The 27,359-nt window shown below is 40.6% G+C and overlaps 2 protein-coding genes across 3 annotated transcripts in view; both read right to left on the minus strand.

Moving 5' to 3' along the window:
* The window catches only part of LOC131737271 (calpain small subunit 1-like), a 16,666-nt gene extending 15,105 nt beyond the window's left edge, over window positions 1-1,561 (minus strand). The window contains exons 1-2 of one of the 2 annotated variants that reach the window (XM_059025334.1): window positions 496-1,561; window positions 104-303 (exon numbers count right to left, since the gene is read on the minus strand). In XM_059025334.1, the coding sequence (XP_058881317.1) occupies window positions 104-129 (26 nt within the window). In that variant the 5' untranslated portion in view covers window positions 130-303; window positions 496-1,561. The remainder of the gene's footprint in view (window positions 1-103; window positions 304-495) is intronic. The other variant, XM_059025333.1, reaches the window with a different exon arrangement.
* LOC117410781 (calpain-8-like) lies at window positions 451-25,769 on the minus strand. Its single transcript, XM_034017602.3, has 12 exons — window positions 25,581-25,769; window positions 18,961-19,194; window positions 12,545-12,614; window positions 11,140-11,258; window positions 10,028-10,161; window positions 6,962-7,142; window positions 5,878-5,952; window positions 5,686-5,771; window positions 5,106-5,180; window positions 4,064-4,221; window positions 1,678-1,841; window positions 451-507 (listed from the first exon to the last, which is right to left on the minus strand). Exons 2-12 carry the CDS (start codon window positions 19,180-19,182, stop codon window positions 451-453), a joined length of 1,341 nt encoding a protein of 446 aa, XP_033873493.3. The 5' UTR covers window positions 19,183-19,194; window positions 25,581-25,769.
* Between the last annotated feature and the right edge of the window lie 1,590 nt (window positions 25,770-27,359).

The raw sequence follows: 27,359 nt of genomic DNA on the forward strand, positions 1-27,359 counted from the left end.
CACCAATTAGAAACCTTGGTTCTGTTTAGCAACAACAGCTCAGTGATAATAATTAGCAGCTGCCTCTGACCAGGCAGACCTAAAAGAGAAAGTCAATGCTCACTCTTTATGGCTGGTCTTGGAGTACATGGATAGAAAAAAGTCACATTCCTGGTCTTTGTTGTAAGAAGATGGCACAATTAAATACTCCCCAGGCTCCAGCTGAAAGAACTCAATCACTCCAAGGCTTCCTACATTATAGCTAGGGATGGGCTGGTGGCTACTGAAGAATTCAGCGGAGAACTTTTCTTTCTGGTCACAGTGCTAGGTGAGAAGTAAATAAAGTAATAAATAAATAAATAAATAAATATATATATATATATATATATAGAGAGAGAGAGAGAGAGAGAGAGAGAGAGAGAGAGAGAGAGAGAGAGAGAGAGAGAGAGAGAGACATTTTAATGTGAAAGGCTAAATTGGAATGTGTAGCGGAAAATAACTCATACAAATACTTACTGAAGGAGGCACCTAAAAAGAAAAACAAACAAATAATTTAGTCAGTTTATTCTGATGTGCTGATAAAAAAAATGCAATGTATATACACAACTCAAAAGGTTAGGTTTACATTAAAATGTCGAAGGGAATTAGTGGTTATACATATCTAAATATTTGGCAAAGGTTATGCACACAATCTTGTTAGACATTCCTTTCCCCTTGTTCAGCATCTTTGTTTTAGTTTCATGAGCATGAGTAGGCTAATTTATATTTGTTTTGTTTTTTTTAATGCAAATTCAGCCTGTTTACATTGGGCTTGTCATGTTTAAGCACATATCTTTATCAAATCTGGAACCTAACAATAAATATTAATGCTGAGTACTTGCTGTTTTCCAATAACTTAAATGAACTTTCAGCTCTACTGGCCCCACCTCCTTAATACCAATAGTATGAAGCCAGCAGAGTAAAAAGGTAACTGCCTGGTGTGATTGATTTGGAATTAGAAAACTCAGAACCACTCAGAAAATCACCATAAAAGATAAGGGGGAGGGAAAAAAATGAAATGCAATTATTTGAAGGTTTTTTTTTTTTTTAAATTTAGTCATTGCCAATTATTTTTATTATTTTCTCCCCAATTTGGAAATGGCCAATTATTTTTAGGCTCAGCTCACCGCTACCACCCCAGCATTGACTCGGGAGGGTGAAGACGAACACACGCTGTCCTCTGACTCACCATCCAGCCACCCAAGAGCTACAGCGTCGGAGCCACTTGGGAGCCCCTTTGAAGCTGTTTTAAACCTGTTTTAAACCATTACAACTTTTCTCAACATCTGCTAGTTCTAAGTGTCAGTTGGACATTATTATTATTTGTTTATTTAGCAGACGCCTTTATCCAAGGCGACTTACAGAGACTAGGGTGTGGGAACTATGCATCAGCTGCAGAGTCACTTACAATTACATCTCACCCGAAAAACAGAGCACAAGGAGGTTAAATGACTTGCTCAGGGTCACACAATGAGTCAGTGGCTGAGGTGGGATTTGAACCGGGGACCTCCTGGTTACAAGCTCTTTTCTTTAACCACTGGACCACACTAGCCTCCTGGACATCAACAGTTAGCAGTTTGAATCTGCTTCGCTGTAGATTGAGGTATACAAGCACAAGTTATCATAGGTATGACTTATACTGAAAAACAGCCTACCTACCTTAAAAATGGATAACCCTATATGCAGTCGAAGAGACTGCTTCCTGTGTTTGTTTGCAAGCTTTTGCATTAGGTACACCACAAAATTGCAGGATGTTGAAGAACTGCAGTCCAAATGAGCAGTTTTCAAATTCACACGGTACTGAGGATTCTTCCAAAATGTGTCTAAAAAGATAAATAGTAGATCTTTGTCAGGATGTGGTATGTGTACAATACTTTAAATATATCCTTATTGCATGGCAATTTTGCAGTTTTCCCATAGTTTACAATGGTTTGCTGTTTTTCAATATACTTTATCATACCTCTATTTACAATTTTCCCTTTACAGTCTTTAAAATGCTTACCAATGTTTTACCATGCTTTTAGTATGCTTTATTACACTTTGCTATGCTTTTATAATGAGAAACTTTTATAAGAGTAACCATAAACAAATTGCAGAATGTAACAGTTTAACAAACCTGAATGCCAATGTTGTTCTGAGTGGGGACAATGCACTGATTGGTGAGTGGATCTGCATGTAGGAATGTCTTAGTGCTCATCTCTGGGGTGTCCACAGAGATACAGTTCATTTGCATTATCAATTACCTTACTTTAGGTATTTATCACCGTGACAGAGACAGAATGATTCTTGGTGATAAATCTCCCTCCCGACCCCTGAGGGCACTGTGTAAAGGGAACAGAGTGCCCTGGACTGGATGGCCAGACAATTAATTCCCAGGGTTAGGTGGAAGTTGGCCATCTAGAAAGCGGGTGGAGCTACGGTACACCAAGTCATCGACCCGGAAGAGAAGCGATGTGGCAGCCGCGGATTGGAGGAGCGGTTGCAATCATTAACCAAGGGCGCATGATTGACGGTACATAAGGGGACGTAGCGAGGCGATTTGTTCCTTTGTTATGGTTACGGACAAACCGGGAAGGAGCGTGATAATATCGCGAGTGAGTGCTTGTTTTGTCGTTGCTAACATTTGTGATTATTAGACGGCTAAACACGATCCAGGAGATGTCGCTTAAGGCCAGCACAAACCTGGACAACACTGCACCATTGTTCATGTATTAAATTGTATTTCACCACTTGAACTGAAACCACTCACTCAGGACTTGTGATCATGTGTGTAAATTGACTATGTTATTATTTGGGACTGCAACCCATTATTTAGAACAGTGCAGTACACATTGCTATGTATTGCCTGGGATTGTTATTTGTGGTCACCAGACCAGGATTATAAATATACATTGTTGCACTTTGGATTATCGTTGTCTGTCTTTCATTGATCACCGCATCACTCCTGCACGTGCGCACTGCAACCCACTTTGCCACAATCACATATTTTGACATCAGTTTATCATGTCTGTTTCTGTGCAAAGCAGCACAACTGCACTGTTATGGGTGGGGAAGATGGGGAGAAACAACTTCAAAACATTTTAGAAAAAAGCTCTGCATATTAGTAGGTGATTAACCACTTAGTTTTTCCAAGAATTGTGGAAATGGTCATGAAATCTCTCATTACTGGACTCCTTAAGGCTGTGTGGGGATGTGTGACACATATGCAGGTGGATTCTTGCCGCTGAAACATAAATCTAATACAACTCACCAGACAAGTCAAGAAAAAATAAAAAAACACTGCAAAGAGCAGAAGAAAGTAAAGATGCACAGGTTTAGCACCATAACTTATATTAAAGCTATTATCTTCACTGTCAGGGAGACATCATTTCTGCCTAATAAAAGCTAAAATACAATGTTGTATCATCTTATGAAGCTCTACTAATTGTAATATACCGGAAGTCAGTTTATTTGAATCTAGCGTGAACTGATTACTGTATTTTGATAATTGTTTTGGAGTAAACTGACGACAACATAGAACACAAGTTTCAGTTTATGAGCAGAGACAAGGAACTGCAGTGGGATAGCCTAATTATTCTCAAAGTTATTTACAGTTTTCGTTTTAGGTTAAGTTAAGAAATCTTTTTTTGTACACTCCAGTAATACCATTTGTAACCATTTGGAAGCTTGCAATGTTATATGAACTGTAGACATAAATCTAATAACATACTAATACTAATAACATACTTTGTTAAACAATTTAACGTATTTGGGCCCCTTGCCAAAAAATAAATAGTTCAATAAAGATGGAGGATTTGCGTGGAGTTCACCAGGGTACCACGTTCAGTCTAATATGAGTGTGCTATTTACTGAAGCTCATAGATGAAGCATTTATTGCTCAAATTATAATTGCTTGTGTAAAATAATAATGTAAACAAAACAGCTACAGAGAAGCATACAGAACACACAACATGACATTAAACAGGTTGTAAATTAAATACTAGGAAAACATATGACATAAAGTATCCTTCTAAACTACAGGCACTGGAGCTTTCTTCAATGGTACCTTCTTTTAAGGAGCCACCAGCTGAGGTTCCTTTAATCCAACTGCCATTGTGCTCTGACATGGCCCAGATGCAGTCATTCTCTGAATCCAGAAAATGAGGATATACATTGCAAATATCTATATGTGTGAAGTTTGCTGTAAAGTCCTCCATGGCCATCCTGTAAATGACATTTTATTTATTAATCTTTCTATATATAAATATAACAACCAATTCACATACTTTTTTGGTTTTGTTGGTGCTGGTCTGAAATAAAATGAGTTTTGAGTTTCAGTGGACATAAATCAACATCACAAAATCAGACAAATCAACATATTGGGTAGTCTCTGTTAGACAGAGGTCCAGGACTGAATGTTGAGGTCTTACAGAGCTGTGGAAAGTGCTCACTCCATCATGTATGAAGGTATCGTGCCCTCTACATCACATTGAACTTACTGTCCCTTTATTTGTCTGTACGAGACAAATAAAGTGTCCTCCTGCTTTACGTAACCTTTATCCAGTACTGTGGAGTTCTGTGTTTATTTTTTGAAATTTCTCAGGGTTATCGGGGCTTTTTTTTTTAATCTGAAAAGCAAACCGATTCTTTCAGGTTTTGCATAAGTACAGTTCTGGAGTTTTGATATGTTGAGACATCCTGAGACCTGGAATTGTTTATCAGAAATCCTAATTTTAGTCAACCATCGGAATTTTTCACATTTACATTCAGTTTGCACTAATCCATGTTTGTGATAACATTTTCACATCGTGCCCCATCATTCTAAAACTATTTATTTATTCTCTTGGACATTGTCCAATTGGTTGATGTCAAGACACTATTATAATAAATGTATTCTTGTTCGTCTCTTTATTATTAATAGTTTGGGTATTCATGTTGATATCTAGAGAATTAGCAATAATGATATAAGGTACAATTATATCCCAGTGGCACTGCTACTTTTACCATGGGGTTTAACGAAAGTCAAATTGTGAGCCAGGTCAACCGCTAAATGAAAATTGAAACACTTTAACCACAAAAAACAAATATCATCTGAAAATATTGCCTACCAGAATTCTCCATTGTCACAGTCTCTCAACAACAATTTTCTTGTTTCTGGATCCACATTGTTCCATTCTGGTGATCTGTCAAAAAGATTCAAGTATCTGTGTTACTGACGAAGGATATCTTAGTTTTAAACGTTGTTGTAATTCTATTCCATGTTAAAACTTCTATGGCAGAAAGAAACTTAATTACAGAGAACACATTGATTTCAAAAAAGCTTATACACAATGGCTAATGAAAATTCATATGATGAAAACCTGGTATAAAAAAGTCAACCATAAAAAGATGTGACATAAAAACATAAAAATTTGGGTTACTTTGCTGGTAATGCAGTGGCAGTTACTTTTGATAACATTTTATAGTATCATATATCATTTTATCACAATGACATGAAGCAATACACATTGGTAATCCATTGTGCTCAAATGATACCATATCAGTACCAGTGTGCTACAACATTAAAACCACCTTCTTCTAAATCCATTGCCATTGCTCATAATGGTACTATTTATGCTATTTTTCTGGGGTAATATAATGTCATACTGTCTACTTTTAAGACAGCATAGCAACAAGAAGCAATCTTACTTATCACTCCAGCTGCCATTCCACTCAGTATTGCCCCACGGATTCCACAAACGAACTAACTTTACATTTTTGTTACCGCAATGCACCTATAGAAAAAAAAAACATGAAGGGTTTTAGCAGCTTAAGGATCTCTTTCTGCATTATGTTGTCCTGGCTATTGCGCACCCAGAAGAAGTATTTAAAAGGTCTTACCATATTAACGCCAGTAACTGCATACGCATGTGCTTGCACTAATCCATTTTTTAACACTGTGTTTACTGGCTTTACCTAAAAAAAAAAGAAGTCATGTTTAGTGTGATTTGTAAAACCTTGTAAATGTCTTTAAAAAGTAAAAATCTACTTTGCTTTTGCTTTTCGACTCAAAATAAATGCTCTGCTCAGTTAAATGTTTTTTGCGGTAAATATGCAAATAATATGCAAAAATGTGATTAGCTTTCTAGTTTCATAAGTTTATTAAATAGAGATTTACTCAATTTAAGTTACAAAATGCGAAAAAATCTAAGCATAAAATGTGGATTTATCAAGACCTCAGACCCCACTCATTCAATCTCCGATCCACTACATTCATTCAAATAGTTGTTAAACGTTCTTGCTGTTACTGTACTTATTTAATTAATTGTATATAGTTCATCAGCCACATTTTTTCAGACTTTCAATGTTGAAATAATAAATAGGCTTACGTACCTACAGTATGGTATAGCCTGCAAGGTATCTTTTAGAGTTTTAAGTGCACTTTACAGTATATATTTTTAAATCTCGATTAAAAATTTATTTTTATAATCTTGCTTTTTCTTAATATTAATATGTTTTAGTTTGAGTTTTGTTGTTACTTCTGCTTTTAATAATTGTACTTTTTTTTTTGTGTCTTATTCTGCTTGTAAAGCGCTTTGAGCTGTATTGCACATGAATTGCGCTATATAAATAAAGATTGATTATTATTATTATTATTATTATTATTATTATTATTATTATTATTATTATTATATTGGTATACATAAAGCTCTTGAGAAGAAAGCTATTTCTGTTATGTTTGTGAAATGTGTTGCAGCACATACTTACAGTATGTACCAGTAGCTACTGCATATCATTTCTGATAGCTGTGTGCTATACTGCAATGCAATTTGCACATTTTAAATTTGGAATGCAGATTTATAAAAGTGGAGACAACCTCTGGAAAGACTGAACAAATTTAAAAATTGGCAAATAATGAGCACTGTCAATACTACCTGTTTTATAATATATAAACACTAGTACACATCCTTTTTAATTATCATACCCCTGGTTCTGAATGGCTTCCGCTTCCCATTAGGGATTCATGAGCTGCAGCTCTTTGCATTATCTCCCACAAGTCCTCTCGGGGTTTAGTCAGATTGAAGCTAATATGCACCCCTCCTGTGAAGTCCACTAACGCTTCAGATATCAAGCCAAAATGCAAATCTGAATAGGAGCCACACACCCTGCACAGAGAAAAGTGAGATACATAAAATACATTTCAAAAACAGCCAACTGACCATATATACCGTTATACTGCCAAAATGTGTTTCAGCCTTTTTTTTATGGTGTTAGTCTAGCAAACACGATCATCTGACAAACTAAAAGCAGATACCATATTTGTGGTTGATTTTCTCATGGCTTGAATCAAGGATTTTCCTCAGCCATTTACCTGACTGTATCTAGTGTTTACAGGGGTTGAAATGCATGATATTTATTTAGGGGTCAGATGGTCCCCTACAAATTCTGATTTAGTGGCCCACCAAAAAATAGTCTAGAAGCATATTTTATTCCATAAGATCACAGAAACAAGCTTCCTGTACCTATAGTTTGAAGTTCAGTATTAAATATAGCTTGTTATTACAGTTAAACAATACTGTAAACTATAGAGGCAATAGATGACAGAGATTGATTCCTGTCATGTCATTGAAATGCAAAGGATAGGAACAAAACAAAACAAAAAAACAGTAACATTTGGACACCCATTTTAGTTTAAACATGCTGTGGGAACAAGGGTGTATGACTTAAAGTGTCACCTGATAGTGAGTGTGAATAATGCTAATACAATTCAGTCACTCACTTGGAGGAAGCAGTATTTATTTATTGTTTTGCCTAGTCATGCTCACACTGGAAATATTTTACATCACTGCCATTTGCAGCTAGTGGCCAAAAAAGAATAGTGAATAGTAAATTAATGTTATTATAGCAGAATAATGTTATTATTGTATTCTGACTGACAACACCTTTCATATCTTCTTAACATTTTATCCCAGTTCAAGGCTGTTAATTCATTTTCGCTACTAGCCAGCACAGAAAAGAATCATAGTTTATTCTAATAAACTTAACTGTTCCGCACTGCCAGCGTATGTTCCTTTCACTTTTATCGGTCATTAATGTGTAAGGGCTCACGTACAGAGATTGACTAAAACAGGCAAAAGGGTAGGGGAGGCATGCCATGCCACCCTTGGTTATTTATTTTTTAGATGGCTTTACTCAGTGTTCCATGTAAGCCAACTGAAGAAATAGAAGAATATGATTGGCTAATAGAGGTGCTAATCATAACTACAGAGGCGATAAGAGCGCGTCTGCCTCCTCCGAACATACAGCAGTGGCTGAGTGGAGAATTTGGATTGGATGGCTGCCTCCGTGTAAAAACAATATATTTATTGTTGTATATTACATATAAATAAGTAAAAAAGCGTATTTATTTAAAAATTCTCAAGGTAGGCAGTGCCTTCTCTGACTCCTCTGACAAGCTGCCACTGATGCAGTCAGGTTTCCCATGATTTTAGCAAGATTCAGCTGTAGCAAAATAGTAAATAGTACTTATCTGGTGGATTTTACATGGATTCTATACTGATTTTACCCAGGTAGAGCTGCTATCTTACCTATACCAGACAGAAAGCCACTATCCAAGCATGTATTTAATTCATGTCTGTTGTAACAGGGTCAAGAATGCCCTGTTCAAATTTATTTTACACGTGTATGTTATTATTTTTATAAAATTATTTTATGATTTGATTAGTGCGCGCTTTATGTTGTCTGACACTCTTTGATAATTGATTTGTATCACGTTATGTTGGCTTCTCCACCCGCTTCCCTATGTTTGCCCTGTTGAGCACCTAGTAATTGACTTATTGATCAATTTACGCACCTGAATATAAATAGCACATGTTTTCACAAACGGGATGGCCATCCTGGGGTTTGTATGTCTGTGCAGGAGTGGGAATGCAGTGTTTGGAGCGGGGAACGACGAGTGAGAGAGATGGAAATGGACCAGTAAATGGAGCATACCGACAATAAGTATTGGGCTGATGGTATGCCGGTGTGGAATAATAAGTGCGAACGACCCGAGTGTTTTTAGCCTATTTGGTAGTCGATTGGAGTTTAAGAAGTGCACAGAATAGGCTATATTGCGATGCTGGTTTCTCTCTCGCTCTCTCTGTGTGTGTTCCCTCCCCTGCACAGACATTGTGTGTGTGTGTGTGTGTGTGTGTGTGTGTGTGTGTGTGTGTGGTGTGGGTATTTGTACTTTTGTACCGTGGTATTATTGTTTGTATTATGACAGTTTTACCGTGTCGTTTAATGTGTATCTCCACTTTATTGCTGGGTAGCAGCATTGTTGCATTTGCACTTTAATACTTGACCTCATTAATGTGAACCTTGTTTAACTGCTTGAAATCTTGGTACCTGTTAATAGGTGAATGGAATTGTTTTATTATATCAGTAACGTTTCAGACTTGGTGTTGCTATTGGAAGTTTACAATAAACAAATGCTTGTTAAAATGTATCTGTGATTTTCTTGGTGACCTTGTTCCTACATTTTTAGATCTGTTATCTGAATAAAAAGAATCTAAAGGATCTTCTGTAATTTGTTCGGTGCCTTATTGCACTGAACTGGTGTAGTCAGGCTACATTAGTACTTTTACATTCAACACTTGCTACATCTTGTGATATTTTGGAATTAAAGGCAGGCTTGTGGTGCGTTTTTATGCTTCTGTGACTTTGCAGGTGTTACATCTGTTATTTCATGGGAGCTGAATCAACCAGAGAATGAAAACCGCATAATTGACACTTTCTTGAATTAGCATTTTTATGTGATGAACATTTAGTACAAATGTGATTATATAGAGCTTTCTATTGTACTCTAGCTACAGTACTTTCTGGGTAGTGTTTTAGTCTCAGCCCAGCTAGAAATGTATTAGGGGAACCCTAAAGATGCTACAGTATTTACAGCTCCAAATAAGGAAAATGTTGAGTTAGAGCTAGTACAGTATATCTTTGAAAAAAGTTTGCTATACTATTTCTGTTGCATAAATATGGCTTATTTACAGTACCCTTCAATACTTACTTGGCATAGGCTTTTTCAAGCAAGGCTGGCCAGAATTCATTTCCCTTTGCTGGGCCAACAAACAAATATCTCCCATCGAGGGTTGGCAGCTTGTCATCTATAACTACATCCATCCATTTTCCAAACCGCCAAAACTAGAAACAAGACAAGAACAACATGCAGTAATCTCTAGTCATGGTAGGATCTGACCTCCTAAACCCAAGAAAGATTCCATCAGCACTGAGAGAAAGAGATAAACCTAGCCAGCCATTTCACCACCATACACAAGTTTTTTTGCGGTTGACACTGCAATCCAAAGGTTCTGTACACAGAGGTAGGACAAGATTGTCTTTAAAGGTAGGAGCCCTTAGTAGAATGGTATCACACAATGGAAATATTTTAACTTTTCACAATTGTATGAACTAAACCAGTGCACTCACATATGGTATCCTCATACTCTTGCACTGTGATCTCTCACATTTTCAAAGTTAAAAACATATTTTACCTGCATATGGCATTAGATAAGCACAGTATGGTGGAGTAGTGGTTAGGGCTCTGGACTCTTGACCGGAGGGTTGTGGGTTCAATCCCCAGTGGGGGACACTGCTGTTGTACCCTTGAGCAAGGTACTTTACCTAGATTGCTCCAGTAAAAACCCAACTGTATAAATGGGTAATTGTATGTAAAAAAAATAAAAAAAATAATGTGATATCTGTATAATGTGAAATAATGTATAATGTGATATCTTGTAACAATTGTAAGTTGCCCTGGATAAGGGCGTCTGCTAAGAAATAAATAATAATAACAGGTAAGTATTATATCAGGTTTTTAATACATAGAACACCAGATGCCACAGATGTTATAAAACATTTATAGTTTCTAAACTTAAGAGCGACTACTTGGTTAATTTATATGTACATTTTATCTCTAAGATATAACTTTAGAAATAGTGATTTTTGATTAGCTGACAGACAAAAACAAGCTAGTCAGTTTCATTATTTGTGGAGCAGGGAGTGATGCAACTAGTTTACACACACTGAATTTGGCAGCAACAGTAAGTAGGGAGAATATTATAAAAATCATGATGTGTTCACCAATTTTTTTTATTTCATATTCCTATCAGTGTTACTTACCCTAAAATGAAAAATACCAACATACTTCTGCGTGAAGCCTTGGCCACTTGGTATAACATTGTTCATTATGCGAGGCGCAAATGTCAACGAACCCAGTGCAGCCAGGAACCAACAGTTACCTGTAAAGTAGAAGAAAAGAAAAAAAGATATTTATCACAAAATTTGGATGGAAGTTGTTTTAGTCATGAATAGGCAATTTTAGTGCACATATTTTTTATTAATCAATACAAATATGGAATTTAGATGTTTTACAGGGTAAAGTTTTATTATGTGTGACTATCCTTTACAAATGTGACTTATTGTAATGTAGAGTAGGTGTGGGTAGGTGTTGTGTGACTAATATTTACAACAGAATGCATGTCCCCACCACTGGTTGAATAACACAACTATACAGAAATGTTTTAGATTTATTGTTATGGATGCACCAATTGAAACAATATGAATTACACATGATATCTAAATTAAATGCGTAAAGAATAGGCATAGCAATTTTTCTGCATAGCTTGAATTTGCATGTTCAAGCTTCTTGTACTTCGCTGGTTCCCATCATCTCAATGGTAAATTGTGAATATATTGCAAGCAGTAGCTAGAGAATGGATCACAGACATGCAAATTGTAGCCTGCCTGGGAATTGCCAGAAACACGTGACCAATAGGTTTGGTGTGAATCCTCAAGTTTGGTTAAATCCACTCACTTGCAATGCATGTTTGTGACTGATGAATAATTGATCCTTAGGATTTCTCTGCACCGTCTTAGTTCCCCTCATCCTAAATTACCAATTTACCTATCTGTCAACCACATTTTTGGAAGGTAAATCTATATAATAAATACAATATTATGTGTTTGGAGAGAGTCGGGATGCATTATATTGCTATAGCAAGATGGTCAATAAGGAATACAATATTATAATTGATTTCTATGCATTAGAAATATATAGTATGTGCATGCAGGCCTTTTGTTAAGTATATTCCATCTGCACCGTTGGAATAATAAAAAAAAATCTGTTTCTGTGTTTATTTATTCACAGCCATATTGTTTGTGGTCAATAAAGCAAATAAGAATAATTGTTGTTTTTGTTTTTATTGCAAAACCAAGTTTTTTTTAATTTTAATTTTTTTTACAGTAATTCAAAGTAACATTACAGTTAAAATGAAAGGCTATAGTTATGCATACCCTGTAAGTTAGCATTAAAGTATGTACAGTATTTATTGAAAGTACTCAGGACTACTCAGAAGGTAATGTTGCATTTTACTCACCCAAAAATACATTTTACTCACATCGTCTCTAAATTAGAGAGTAAATTACTCAATGACCTAAACCTGGAGCACTCAATGCACCACACAAACAGCTTGCAGTATCACTTTGCTATTTAAACTGCAGTGCTAAAAAAAAAAGGTTTGCTTACCCACTTTCCCTTGGTGAATGTCGAATCTGCTGACTCCATGCACAAATAAATGTGGCTTTTTATGTTGGCTCTGAAATATGACAACACATTTATTTAAGTTCAGTTTCACACACATAGTTGTCTTCAAATGTGCAGGTTTAAAAGAAATACATGCAATAGCAAACATGCATTTTCATTTTAAAACATGACATTTGGTATTACAGTAGCTAAGGAAAGTTCTCAGTTTGCTTGCCTTGCTTTCCAGGAAGTCTGTTACTGCTTTCCTTCACTTGGTCATTTAACCCCAACAGTGCCTATATAGTGAATGGATGATGTGTGTGGTGGAGAAAATGTATGGAACTATTTTGTTAGCTACAATTACTTCAGCTACTTTTCCTGAAGGGGATGTCTACCTATGTCACACAACCTACTTGGAAATGTGTTTATAAGGCACTGTAATTCTTAAATATGTAACCCATTGGCAAATAATTTGATTATGTTCTTAGATCTAGTCCATGGTATGTAAGTCATTGATGGGTTAATAAAATCAAAGTAGTTAGTCATTCATGCTTTAATACTTCTTACCATAGTTAGTCATCGTCAGCTATTCAACTCTACTGGTTTACAATACAAACATGCCTTATAGTGGAAAACTTTTAAATGTTAGGTTAGAGATGTAACCCTGGTTCCCTGAAAGAGAAGACAACCACCAACATACTTATGGGATATGCCTGCCATAGGTAGGTATTCGCTGAGTATTTTATGTCAGAGCTGGTCAGAATGATGCAGAGCTCTTGTCCTATCCTCGTACCACCTCAATGCATCACCGGGCAGAAGGAATTCAATTTCCTATCCTCTTCTGAAGAAAACGAAGGTGGAAGGAAGGACTCCAGTTCCACAGACTGGTTCACATGGAAGGCTGTGATCACCTTAGGGAGGAAAGCATGGTTTGTTCATAGCGACACCCTGCTGCCATCATCCCAAATATGCATACAGGAGCTGTGCACCGACAGCGCCTGTAGCTCACTGACCCGCTTTGCGGAGGTGGTAGCCAGGAGGGAGGCTGCCTTCATAGAAAGATACTTCAACTCTATGGAGGCAATGTGATGCAACCCCAGGGACCAAAGGCCACCCTGGTGGTTGACATATGTCACCACTGATGTGTTGTCCGTCCGGACCAACACATGTGCCCCTTGGAGCACCAGAAGAAAGTGCTGGTAAACCGCATGCAACTCCAGCATGTTTATGTGCAGGGATGTCCAACAGCCTGACCAGGTGCCGCGGACTCCTCTGCCTCCCAACCCAAGTTGGAGGCATCCTTCGTCACCACCTGAGGGTTCACCACTGCTCAACCAGCCTGAACCAGCGCAGGGCTGCCGAACACGAGCAAGACTCTGTCAGCCGACGGTGTTTGTCGTGCTTTGGATGCAAGTGGAACGCATTGAGCCATACTTGTAGCGGGCGCATGCGAAGTAAGCCCAGCTCGATGGCTGATACAGCTGCGGCCATCAGACCCAATCATTTCTGGCACAACACCAAGGTAACCCTGAATAGCGCATCGTACTGGAGTCCAGCCGGAGCCCCAAGTATGTCGTGCACTGTAAGCCGACTCTTCGCATCATTGAGAGTGAGACCCAGCCTCGCCAGATGCTCTGTCACAATCGCCGTGTGCGCCACTGCTCCCTCTCGCGACTGGGAACAAATCAACCATAAAGTTATTTCAATACTCTGATCCCCTGCAACCACAAGGGGGCCAGGATAGCATCCACACACTTTGAAAAGGAGGAAAAGGCCAAACGGCAGCATGGAAAACTCTCCCCTGAAAGGCGAAGCAGAGGTGGCCCAGCTGGACCGACTGAAGAATGTGTCAGTGAGTCTGCATTTGGAACTTCCTCTCCTTGAAAAACTTGTTGCGGAGTTTCAGGTCTAGGATGGAGCGAAAGCCAGCGTCCTTCTTGGGTACCAGGAAGTATCTCGAGTAGAACCACTCTGTTGGAGGTGGGGTCTACGAGACTAATGGCTTGCTTGCGCAGCAAGGCAGCCACTTCCTGCTGAAGTACTGAGACCTGGAGAGGGTCTGTCACAGATGTATTTTTTGACCCCTCGGAAGGGAGGAGGCCCCATACGGAATTGTAGCGTGTAACCGGTGTACACGGTGGCGAGCACCCAGGTGTCTGAGGTGCAAGTGCGCCAATATTGCAGCTGGTGTGTCATGAAGGGATGGGTCTGAGGCCGCAAGCCTTCAGGGCCCCTGCTGGGGCTGCTGAGGTTGGGGCGGAGCACGCAGAGGCGGCTGCCTAGGGCAACGGCCCTGGAACTGCCTTTTGATATGCCCTGGGAATGTCGGCGCATCTAACCATGCCACCTTATCCGCATCAGGGACTCTCGTCTGTGACAGCCATAGTTGTTTGCGAGCCACCACCAGGCTTGCCAGGCTTCGGCCTAGAGCTTGCCCTTGAAGGCCAGAGATATGGAGCAGTGCGCCTGAAAGAAGGTGTAATTTGGAATATCCTGGGGGACCCGACCCCAAAAACCTTGCACCAAGTGCACCGGGCACCGTGCGCACCGTGTGCACCGAGCACTGCGGGGGCTATATGCACCAAACACTGTGGGCGCTATGCACACCGAGCTCGCTGAGTGCACCGAGTACCTTGTGCACCTAGCACTGAGTGTACTGAGCACCAAGGGCGCTATGCACACAGAGGTATTAGACACCATGCACACCGAGTGCACCGAGCACCTTGTGCACCATGTACCATGTGCACCGAGCACCTCGTGCACCATGTACCATGTGCACCGAGTACTGAGTGCACCATGTACCATGTGCACCGAGCACCTCGTGCACCATGTACCATGTGCACAGAGCACCAAATGCACCAGGCACCGTATGCACCGAGTGGCTTGTGCACTGAGGCACCGAAGTACCAAGGGCTGAGCATGCACTGAAGTACCGAAGCACCGGGGGGCAGCTAATGCAACGGTGCCTACCCTAACCGCGTGTAGTCACACACCTGGTCAGTGCGCAGCATACACAGGGAGACACACAGGCTGAAGGAAGCCACGGCGGGCGAGTGAAGAAAACAAAAGGGGGAGAACACACTTATTTTTTTTTTTTTTTTTTTTTTTTTAAGGCCCGACACACCAGCTGGTGAGGTCTACTCAACAGCCCCGGTGGAGGAATTACATGGCTGACTGGCTGTTGTTTTTTTTTTTACTTCACGCAGCCAAAATTCATAGCACAAAGACAGCCAAAGCAGGGTTGTGCGACAGGGTCAACACACAATAACAACAGTTACACAAATAATATTTGTTTTTATTTTTATTTTGCCCAATCTGCGCGAACAGCAGCCGGTGGAATCACTCAACGGTGGGGATACAGCAAAGCCTAGCCCCGGTGAAGGAACGGTGTTCTCCCTGAGAGTGCAGGCTGAAAAGACAACACAGACAGTCTGCAACGCAAGTGATGCAGGCTGTGAAAGAAAGGAGCAAGAAAGAAGCTAAGAATTAGTGCCGCTGATTCTATGAAAGCGGCAAGCCAGCTCTCAGCACGAATGCAAGGGAACAGCAGTCAACTCAGAAAAGCTCTTTCAAAAACACAGAAGTTTACCTTACCTTAGGTGAGAAGCAAAAGAGAAAATTATCTCCGCAGGTTGACTGTTTAATGCCTCGGTAGGTGGGACTGAGGACATCCTATCGGCAGCTCTGCAATAAAATGCTCAAGGAATACCTATCTATGGCAGGCATATCCCATAAGTATGTTGGTGGTCATCTTCAAATTGAAAGGGAACTGTCTCTCTCTCTCCGGACCTTCTGTAGGACAGCTGGAAACAACGGTATTGGCAGGAAGGCGTACAAGAGCGTCCTGGGCCACTCGTGGGCTAGGGCATTGATGCCTAGTGGACCACCGCAGCGGTGGAGGGAGAACCATAGGGGGCAGTGAGTCGTCTCCACCGTAGCAAAGAGATCGACTCAGGCTTTGCCAAACCGCTCCCAAATGTGTTCCACCACTTGAGGGTGGAGCTACCATTCTTACGGGTGATGATCCTCTCTCAATTCACTACCCAGGAAGGTGAACAGCCCGGAGGGATAGAAGGTTCATTTTCGACAAATTCTATAGCCGGAAGGTTATGCAATGTAACCTCTGGGACCGAAGTCCTCCCTGGCGGTTGACATACGCCACTACCGACATGTTGTCTGTCCGAACCAGCACATGTCTCCCCTGGTGTGCTGGAAGAAAGTGCTGGAGAGCGAGGTGAACTGTTTGCAGTTTCAGCGTTTTTAAGTGCATGGATGTCCAGCGCCCGACCAGGTGCTGTTGACTCCTCTGCCTGCCCAGACTGCTCCCAGACTGCTGAGGTGGATACACAGGATCGATGGCCACAGTAGGCAATGAGAGAGTAGTCTTTAAGTGCACGTAGCATACACCGGAGTGGAGCACAGGCTTCAAGAGCTGCGGTAGACAATTTTTTTTAAAACAGTAATAAAACAGTACTCTCTGTTGTTGTTGATGATGTTTTTGTTGTTGTTGTTTTTTTTTTTGAAGGCCCAGCGCACCGAGGTGTGTGGGCCAAGACAGACGGTGAACTCTACTCAACAGTGGGGCAAGGTAGAACCAGGCCCCAGTGGAGGAGGCACACGTTGTTTGTTATTTTTTCTGTTTTTTTTTTCTCAACACTGCAAGCGCAGTAAGAAAAGATACACACTCACACCACAGCTTAATTGTTCGAAAAGGGGGCAGTCACTACGCCAGGTGGGAAGACTGAACAATTCAGAGCTCTATTCGCATCGAGTCCCGGTGGAGGAACCCTTTTTTTTAACTGCAAAAAACAGGAAAAGAAACACATAACAGCAGATGCTGTGGTTAGAAAACAGACTGCGCCCGCAAGCAATGCAGGCTGGTGAAAAGATAAGAAAGGTTTATCGAAGCGCAGAGCGCAACGATAATAGCTCAGTTCAGAAGCTGAGTTGCTGATTCCAGGGAAGTGGCAAGCCGACTTCCAGCTCTTTCATACAATCAATTGTTCCCTCGGAAGGCGGGACCAAGGATGTCACTCCACGGAGGGTCCTATTGGCAGCTCTGATATAAAATGCTCAGCGAATACTTACCAGTGGCAGGCATTTCCCAAAAGTATTGTTGGTGGTCATCTTTGAATTGAAAGGGAACAATATGTTAAGTAGCCTATGTGTTGTCAATGGATAAGTAGCCTGATGATTCAGTTTTCCAACTGGTTAACTTTCAATTTGTTTACATTTTACACTGAAACCTTCTCAGTACATTTTTATTTATTTTTATTTTAATCTCATATTTCTAACTTAATAAAACTTGTAGCCTAGATCAATGGAAACTGAGCAAAGGTTTTTTTTTTTTTTCCAAAACTGTAGTCACAAAATGCCTATAACACAACATACAGAGCATAATAAAGTATAAATATGTATTTTTAAATACATTATATTAGTTGGCTTGCAACCTATTTGTCTTGGTCTTTGTCAAAAAACTGCACATTTTACTATCTATTGTACTACAATTAATTGTGATTTCAGGGGTTGGTTTTTGGTTTCGGGTTAGCATTTGGTTCTCAATGCAAAACATGCATTTAGATTTTATTTTATTTCCATAGTAAAATAAAAAAAGTGTCAATTGTACCACCCAAACAAGTTTTTACTTCTAAACAGAGAAGGGACAGGTACTAAGTTGCAACTAATCCAAAAGAAAAAATACATATATTAAGAAATATAATGTGATCATTTATGTAACAAAATAAAATTGGAATACGTGAGGGTTAATTATACAATCTATAAGAAAACACATTGTACAGTGTTATTCCACTAAACATAAAAACCATAGCAACTAAATTAGGATCCATAAACACCCTATCAAATAGGAAACGCAAACAGTACACAAGGGTTGGACAAAAAGTGGAAACACCTTTTGTGGAAACTGCCTTTCACATGATCAAATAATTTATTAATTAAACAGAAGCCTTGACATATATTCTTTAATATACTGTATAAAGGCTGAAACAACTTGTTGCACATAAGTAATTTCAGAATGGGCAAGATGGCATATGTGACACTCTGATAAAGGGCCCGTAGCTACTCATTGAACAGATGTGTCTATCCAAAAATTACTGATGTTCACAAGGAACAGTCTCAAAAGTGATAAATCTATGGGTTATTTTGGATTACAGACTTTGATGCACATTTATACACCAAACGTTCCTTAGAAAATAATCAGCAAGGAATGTTCAACTTCAAAGTTACCATTTAATCAGTACATTCAATGACAGCATAATTCAAAGATTTGTTTTTAAAAAAATGAAAATACAATGTATTGGGGTAAACAGACACCTGGCTAAGAAACACCATAATACATAGAAAAATATGTAAAATAACATATGGGTACATGCCTGATTTTGGTTTTGGACTGGCTTACTTACCCCTGGTCTCACCCATTCTACTCTGCTCAACTCTTCTGCTGTAAGTAAGTCTGGGCCAATGGAGTCCATGTTTGATGGGAAAATACCATCCCGAAACCTGTATCCACTGATCAGACAGAGGTTGCGCAGCAATTCAAAATCCTGACCTTTAAACTTCATTGGGTTGCCTAAGGTGCCCTGTTTGTCTGCACTAGGATGAGCACTCTCATTGGAGACAGACATTGGTCCTTATTTCTATATAGAAAAACAAAAACGGTGTGTTGGTAAACATCATATGGGTTTAGTATCCATCCATTGGTCAATTCCAACAAACTAAAAGTAGCTTACTAACTGTGGATGATCCTGTGGTTAGTACGGAGGACAGTGCTAATGATAGTTTCAATTGCAACAAATCAAGCAGCCCCAGATATCCTGCAAGTAGGTTTTAAGATGTTCTCCATTGCAACAAACGCAATGTATCAGTCGTCCGCCCCTAGAGAACTGTAAAACAAGGAATTAACTTAGTCTAGTGATTTTTTAGACGACGTGCTGTACTGACTTGTTATTTATATGGATAGAACCCTTTGATGCGTATTTGTAATTAAAAAGCACCCAAAATGATATTAAAGGTTACACTTAATTTAAATGAATTTTGCAAAAAGGAGTCTGCTGGATTTCATGGACTAGGATTAAAAAGAAACATAGCTATAAAATCTTGTAGAACCGTTTCTATAATTTCTGATAATGTTAGGTTACTTACCGTAACACTGGTTCCCTTTAAAAGAAATGTCAACCATTACGAGTTGGGAAATGCCCCTCGTGTCACTTGACCTGAGCACATATTTAAAAAGCTGCCTGATAGGCCCGGTGTGACCACGCATTCTGGAACAAGACGCTACATCACACAGCAACCTTTGCCATTTGATTCCGTATGGCAATGAAGATGAACTAGCGACCTCGCAAATTTAATGGTTGACATTTCTTTTTCAGGGAACCAGGGTTACGGTAAGTAACTTAACATTCCCTTTCAATCTCGAAATGTCAACCATTACAAGTTGGGAAATGTATACCTAAGCTGTCGCAGTGAGCCAAAGCAGCCACAAGCCTTGCCCTGGCGCGAGCCTAACCGGAAAGCTGCTGCGCAAGAGGGCAAGCTACATCAAGGACTCTGGACCCCACAGAAGGTGCCGCTGAAGAAGCCACATTCAGTCGGTAAAACCTTATAAACGTGTGCGGTGTGGTTCATGCCGCAGCATTACGTATGTCAGGTAGGGATGAAACACTGCATTACGTATGTCAGGTAGGGATGAAACACTGCATTACGTATGTCAGGTAGGGATGAAACACTGCATTACGTATGTCAGGTAGGGATGAAACACTGCATTACGTATGTCAGGTAGGGATGAAACACTGCATTACGTATGTCAGGTAGGGATGAAACACTGCATTACGTATGTCAGGTAGGGATGAAACACTGCATTACGTATGTCAGGTAGGGATGAAACACTGCATTACGTATGTCAGGTAGGGATGAAACACTGCATTACGTATGTCAGGTAGGGATGAAACACTGCATTACGTATGTCAGGTAGGGATGAAACACTGCATTACGTATGTCAGGTAGGGATGAAACACTGCATTACGTATGTCAGGTAGGGATGAAACACTGCATTACGTATGTCAGGTAGGGATGAAACACTGCATTACGTATGTCAGGCCCCATGAAACACAGCCCAAGACGTCATAGTACCTCTAGTGGAGTGAGCTGTAACATCACTTGGAGAGGGTAGGTTAGCCAGCTCATAAGCCAGCCGGATCATATCCACTATCCAATGCGACAAATGCTGCTTGGAATGTGCCTGACCTTGAGTGCGCAACCCATAACACACCAATAACTGGGTTGCGGCCATGATTGAGACCTATCAATGTAACACCTCAGCACCCTGACAGGGCAGAGTGTGTTAAGTCTCTGATCTGCTTCAGAGGGGAAGAGGGGTGGGTGGAACGCCCAGTTCAAGTGAAACTGTGAAACAACTTTAGGCAGAAAAGCTGGGTTAGCGCGTAAAGTAACATTATTACCGCTGCTGGCAAACTGCAAACAGGAACCCTCTAAGGAAAGGGCCTGTAACTCACTGACACTTTGGCTGATGTGATGGCAAGGAGAAAGGTTGTCTTAAAAGACAAGTATTTAGGGTCCACTGAATGTAGAGGCTCGAAGGGAGCCTTCGTAAGAGACTCTATAACTAAGTCCAGACATCAGGAAGGAAACATTGGTTTAAGGGAAGGGCCCCTTTTAAAAACTGCAATGCCAAAAAATGAGCTCTGGGAGACACAGAGTCAATTTTGACATGGCACACAGATATAGCAGCCAGGTACACCTTCAACATAGAGGGGGATTTTCCCTCCTCTAGGAGGTCCTGTAGAAACTGCAAAACAACCGACATGGGGCAGGAGGTGGGGTCATGGTCTCTCGCCAAGCACCACTCCTGGAAAATCTTTCATTTATAAGAGTACTGAGATCTCATTGAAGAGGCTCTTGCATTCTGTAGTGTGGCTATAATGGAGTCTGAGAGTCCAAGGGCACTCAGACGCTTCCGTTCAGGGGCCAGACCTACAGCTGGACTGACCTGGGGCCCGGGTGCCACAGATGGCCCTGAGCCTGACTGAGAAGGTCCCTGCGTAGCGGGATCCGCCACGGCTGTCCCTGAATGAGCTGGCTCAGAGCGGCAAACCATATCCTCCTGGGCCAGTGCCGTGCAACAAGGAGGAGCCTCGCGCCCTCGTTCCGTAACTTCTCCAAGAAGGACAGGATCAACGCTAGAGGGGGGAAGGCATACAGCAAGTCCTGAGGCCAGCTGTGGGCTAGGGCATCGATTCCCAGAGGGCCCCCGCCTCTCTAAATCGAGAACCACAGAGGGCAATGTGTGGACTCCTTTGAGGCAAACAGGTCAACTGTCACACTGCCGAACCTGTGCCAAATCATGGCTACCACCTGGGGATGCAGGCACCACTCGTCGAGCCCCCCTCAACAGCAGGTCTGCTGCCTGGTTCATAACCCCTGGCAGGTGGACTGCCCTGAGGGACAGAAAAAGCGGTTGTGCCCAGGTGAGCAACTGGAACGCCGCTTGGTGCAACCCTGGGGACCGTAGTCCCCCCTGGCGATTGACATATGCCACGACAGTGGTGCAGGGCCAAGTTTACTGCCCTCAGTGCCAGCGCATTGATGTGGGCGGACTGCCACCTGCCAGTCCAGACCCCACATCAGCACCTCTCTCCGGTATATTACACCCATAGTTTCTCCTTCGCTGAGGTGGCGAGGAATCTTCCACCAGCTCAGGGCACGCCAGCAAGACCGAGACACCGTCAGCCGGCGGTGTCTGTCTCGGGCTGGGTGAACTACTTGGGCATTGAGTCATGCCTGCAAGGGGCGCATATGGAGGAGACTGAGAGGGAGGACAGAGGAGGCTGCGGCCAGCAGACCAAGCAATCATTGGCACAGCACCACCTGCACTGACTATCTGAGATGAAAAAGGGACAGCCAGGCTTGCAATGCGCATGGAGCGGGAATCCAGCCGGATCCCCAGGAAAACCGCCAGTTGCGCTGGCTGCAGGGAGCTCTTCTCCAGATTGAGTGTGAGCCCCAGCCGGGTAAGATGCTCCATCACTAGAGCCGTGTGAGACACAGCTTGCTCCCGCGACTGGCCACAGATGAGCCAGTCGTCCAAGTAACTGATGACCCTGACCCCCTGCAGCCGCAGGGGTGCCAGAACTGCGTCCATGCACTTGGAGAAAGTCCTGGGAGCAAGAGACAGACTGAATGGCAGAACACACAACTCATACACGCTGCCCCGTAAGGCGAGGCGGAGGTACTTTCTGTGGCCAGGACGTATCGGCAGGTGGAAGTATGCGTCCCGGAGGTCCACGGTCGTAAACCAGTCGCCTGGCTGGACGGACTGGAGAATGTGAGGGTAGTTAGCATCTTGAACTTTCTCTCCTTCAGGAATATGTTCAGGCCTCTGAGATCCAAAATGGGACGGAGCCCGTCGTCCCGCTTTGGTACCATTAAGTACCCTGAGTAAAAACCCTCCTGTTGACATGGGGGTTCTACAAGGTGAATTGCACGCTTTGTGAGTAAAGCATCCAATTCTTGCGTGAGGACAGAGGCCTGTGCGGGGTCGGACATCAAAGTGTTCACGAGCCCCTGGAAGAGAGGAGGTCCGGCTCGAAACTGGAGTGAGTAGCCGGAGTGGACAGCTGCAAGCACCCACGTTTTGGTGGTGCTGGCTGAATGGGTGTAGGGCCTGAGGCCGGAGCCTGTCAGGGTTGCTGCTGCTTTTGCTGAGCCTGTTGGGCTGTGTGCTATGCACAGCAGTACAATGCACGGGGGTTGCTGAGTGTACCGGGGCTATGCACCGGGTAATGCACGGGGTATGTAGTACCGATGGATGTACGGGGTACTATGCACGGGAGTCTTACGAAAACGGAGGAAGTAAATACACGTCTGCTCAGGTTGGAGTGAGGAATCAAATGGCAAAGGTTGCTGTGTGATGTAGAGTCTTGATCCAGAATGCAACAGACACGTGGTCACACCGGGCCTATCAGGCAGTTTTTTAAATATGTGCTCAGGTCATGTGACACGAGGGTCATTTCCCAACTCGTAATGGTTGACATTTTGAGATTGAAAGGGAACTATTCTTTAATTTTCTTTTCAACTACACTATCTAGTTTTATAGATACATTTAACTGACGCCTTGTTATATATCGCACTCTCTTCAATGCTGAAAGGGTAATGTAATATCTTATAAAACATATTTTATTTTAAAACATATATTCACAAATATGATTTTGGGGGTTTATAGAATGAAGAAGACAAAAAAGTACAAAAAATAATAATACAGCTTTAGAACTTTAGGTGAAATATGAAGTACAAGAATGCAGCACTCCTCTTATTCTCCTGTCTCCTGCTCCAGGCATTGGCATTTCCCAGCATGATGAAATGATTAGTTTAACCCTGAGGTCTGTACTGAAGTGTTTTATGTTCTAATTGGTGCTAAGATAGTACATAGCTGGAGGTGATCCGCAGATAGTACAGCCCTAGCTAGTACTTAATTTAGTACAAAACTAAGGACTAAATTTGCAAGTTTGTTCCAGTTGACTACATTATACTTGAATATTACTAGATGCTGAGCATCCAGAATATGCAGATGTTTACAAACAATTGGAATTCTTTCTTCTGACACAGCATCCTGGATAGGCTACTATTCATTTAAATACTACCAGCCAACAGACTGGGAATATGCCTAAAGAGCAGATACTAAATCATGTCAATAAAACAAAACCTGTCCGTTCTTAGTACTATAATTGGGATCCTGTGTACGAGAGCTGGAAGATTTAGAACAGAAATAAAGAGAACTGGAACAGGATGCTTCTCAGCGAATTAGCCTTTAAGATTAATTTTGTGGTGCTAAGTTAATTCATTAAAACTCAATTCATTACTGATATTGAATCATAAAGACATTAAAACACCCTGGGATTTGTTTTAATTTAGGGGGAAATATGTTGTGTTCTGTGTCAAATATATTAGTAATTTCAAGTGTATAAGTATATTTTTGGTTTATTTATATTTTCTATAGTTCAGTTCTTTCAGTTATGTGTGAAAAGTAATTTGTGACAAAGTTATTGTAAATATTTGCGCAGGAACATATCCTGCTTAACCATTTAATTCATACAAAAATGTACACATCCCTTAAAAGCTAGAAGACTATCTACTAGGGACGTGCAGTATTTGTACTCGGAAACCAATACTCACTGATACTCACTGGAAGTGAAGTGGGTGGGCACTGTACAAAACCACACAGGTCCTGCAAATTTAGAACCTCATGTACTCAAAATTCTATTAAAGTACCTGTATTCAGAAAAAAAACATGTTACCTAAACTTTTGTATTTATAATAATCTCCTCATATCTTTTTTTCTTCCATTCTAAAAACTTCTCTAAGTAGGTGTGGGCAGAGGGTGCATGAACAAGTGCTGCCTATGCCCCTGCATAGTCTACACAACATTCAGAGGCTGTGTATTAGAACAGAGATTTTCTTTCCTCAAGCAGGAAAAAGGTAACACACTTACATTAATACTGTACTGTATTTATGTATTCTCTGGCTGATTGATTTGGAACAGAGATTAAACATAGTTTGAATGATAACATTCAAGGGGGCTTTGCCAGAGATTCGGGACCTCACATTGACCAATCAGGCTGAAGGAAATCTACGATCCATTTTCTAATATGTTATCAACCTCTAATAGGAAGAACTTCACAGTTTAACAAAGCATTTTAATTCTGGCCCTGATATTCCCTTCACTGTAGCGAGAAAATAAAAACGTACATGTTAAAGAAATGTTAAAAACCTGACGATTTGTGAATAGTACATAAAGTATTTATAGGAAGAGATAATAAAACATAATGAAAGAAAACCAAAACATACATATTAAGTTGTTTCCAGAAATTAATCATTTTCAAATCTAAACTATACGTTTATTGTTAAAACTGCTTTGACTGTTAAATAGCTTTTGTTTAAAGTAATACTGACACTGCTAAACCTACAAGCAAGCAGACTTCAGTAAACAAATGAATAGAAATGTTACCTTGTTGATTCTGGATGAACTGAAACACCTTTTTCTCTCCTTACAGATCCTTAAATGCCAAAGACACTCTCCAAGTAATGATACGAATTATCATAAAAGCTGAATCATGACAATGAGAGATTTTAACAGAGATAATGTACTGTAGTCTGCTTGTTTCCTGATACAGAACACAACTGATACTGAGGAAACTTTTCCTCCCATCTGATACAAAGTAAGCCCCCAAGGCTGTTTTCAAGATCTCATTGCACCACAATGGGCAATTAACATGTTTGACAGGTACAAAACGAACAAAGCATTCCAGGACAAACCTGAAATGTCTTTTAGGTGGGAACAATGGAACAATATTCATGAGGTTTGTAAATGAACACATTATTAATTATTTAATTCAATTGAGCCCAAGTAATAGGTAACATAGGTGTGTCATTTCTGCAATGGTAGTATGAAAGTCTCTTAAGCCGGGTCCACACCTGAGCGGTCAGTTGCGCAACACAATTGATCCCGAAATTGCGCAACTTAGTTGCGAGCAATTGCTGTGTCCACATCTGAGCAATTACTTGTGCAACAAAGTTCCCGCATCTACAAGTGTCACATGATAACTGAGGTCACAGTTATGTTTTTACAAGTTTAAAATTGTATTTATTTAATTTATTTTTTGACAACTGAGGTAACGCTTTTTTTGGTCAGATTGTAATGTGTCCAGTAATTAACAAGGAAGAGTTGGTTATTATTTTTTCAGCTGTTGTTATTTTAAATGCCATATTCCCTAAAGAAAAAAACAAAGCCACGTAAAAGCTGGACGAAACCGTTTAATTTTACCGCCGACATTTTTAAAATTAGAGCTTCTTTATGACAGGATATGCAAGCCGTGAGTCAGCATTATAAGAACCAATCAGAGTTTGCGAATCTAGAGACTGTTACACATCATGAAGTGCTCCATATTGTTGCTCCAAATCTTTATTTAATGTTCCAGTAGAAGCTATTTGCAGGCAGATACAACTACCAGTCTCTCAAGTGTCCATAGTTATACAAAGTCTTTTTGGTAAGCTACAGAATAGGTTGTTATTTATTATGTTTCATATTAGTAGAGGTAAAAGCAAATTGGTAAAGGCCGAACTGGTTTAACAGGATTTCCTACTTAGTGTTGACTCTGTTTATATGTGTCTGAGCTTGTATTGTGAACAAAGGTTTTCTGAACTGCAACCAAGTTATGTCTTACAAGTTATCTTTGTATTCCTCTCAGAAAATATGCCCTTGCAATAGGGCCTCTGTTCTATTTTAATGAACTTACTGAATTATTCCTTAGTTAAAAAGAGCAATGCATAATTTACTGTATATATTGTTAACAAAGCTTTATTTAATAAGAATTTAAAAATTATAATTGCCTGTCCAAAAAAACGTGTAGGGGTACCAACTAAGAGCAATGAGCAAAAAGGCGTACCGTTAAAGCAAACAGATTACAGGTGTAAGTAGTTTAAATGGAATAAGCAAAAAGGCCATAGTATGAGTTCAGCAAATACTCACTTTTCAGTTGTACATAGTGCAGGTAACAGACATATAACTAAAGGCTGGTGTGGCATGTTGGCTGTGTGGTGTGATGTCACAGGCCCGAAAGATAGACAGACGACAGCTAGCACTGGAGTAATGAATGAATGCGTTATTGTAAAATAAAAGGTTTAAACAAAACAGTAACAAAACACTTATACAAAACAAAACAGACAAACACAAAAACAGACAAACACAACAAACAGACATGGAACACACCAACAAGTATCGTGCTGG

This window comes from Acipenser ruthenus, chromosome 6, assembly GCF_902713425.1.
Source record: "Acipenser ruthenus chromosome 6, fAciRut3.2 maternal haplotype, whole genome shotgun sequence".
Classification (NCBI taxonomy): domain Eukaryota; kingdom Metazoa; phylum Chordata; class Actinopteri; order Acipenseriformes; family Acipenseridae; genus Acipenser; species Acipenser ruthenus.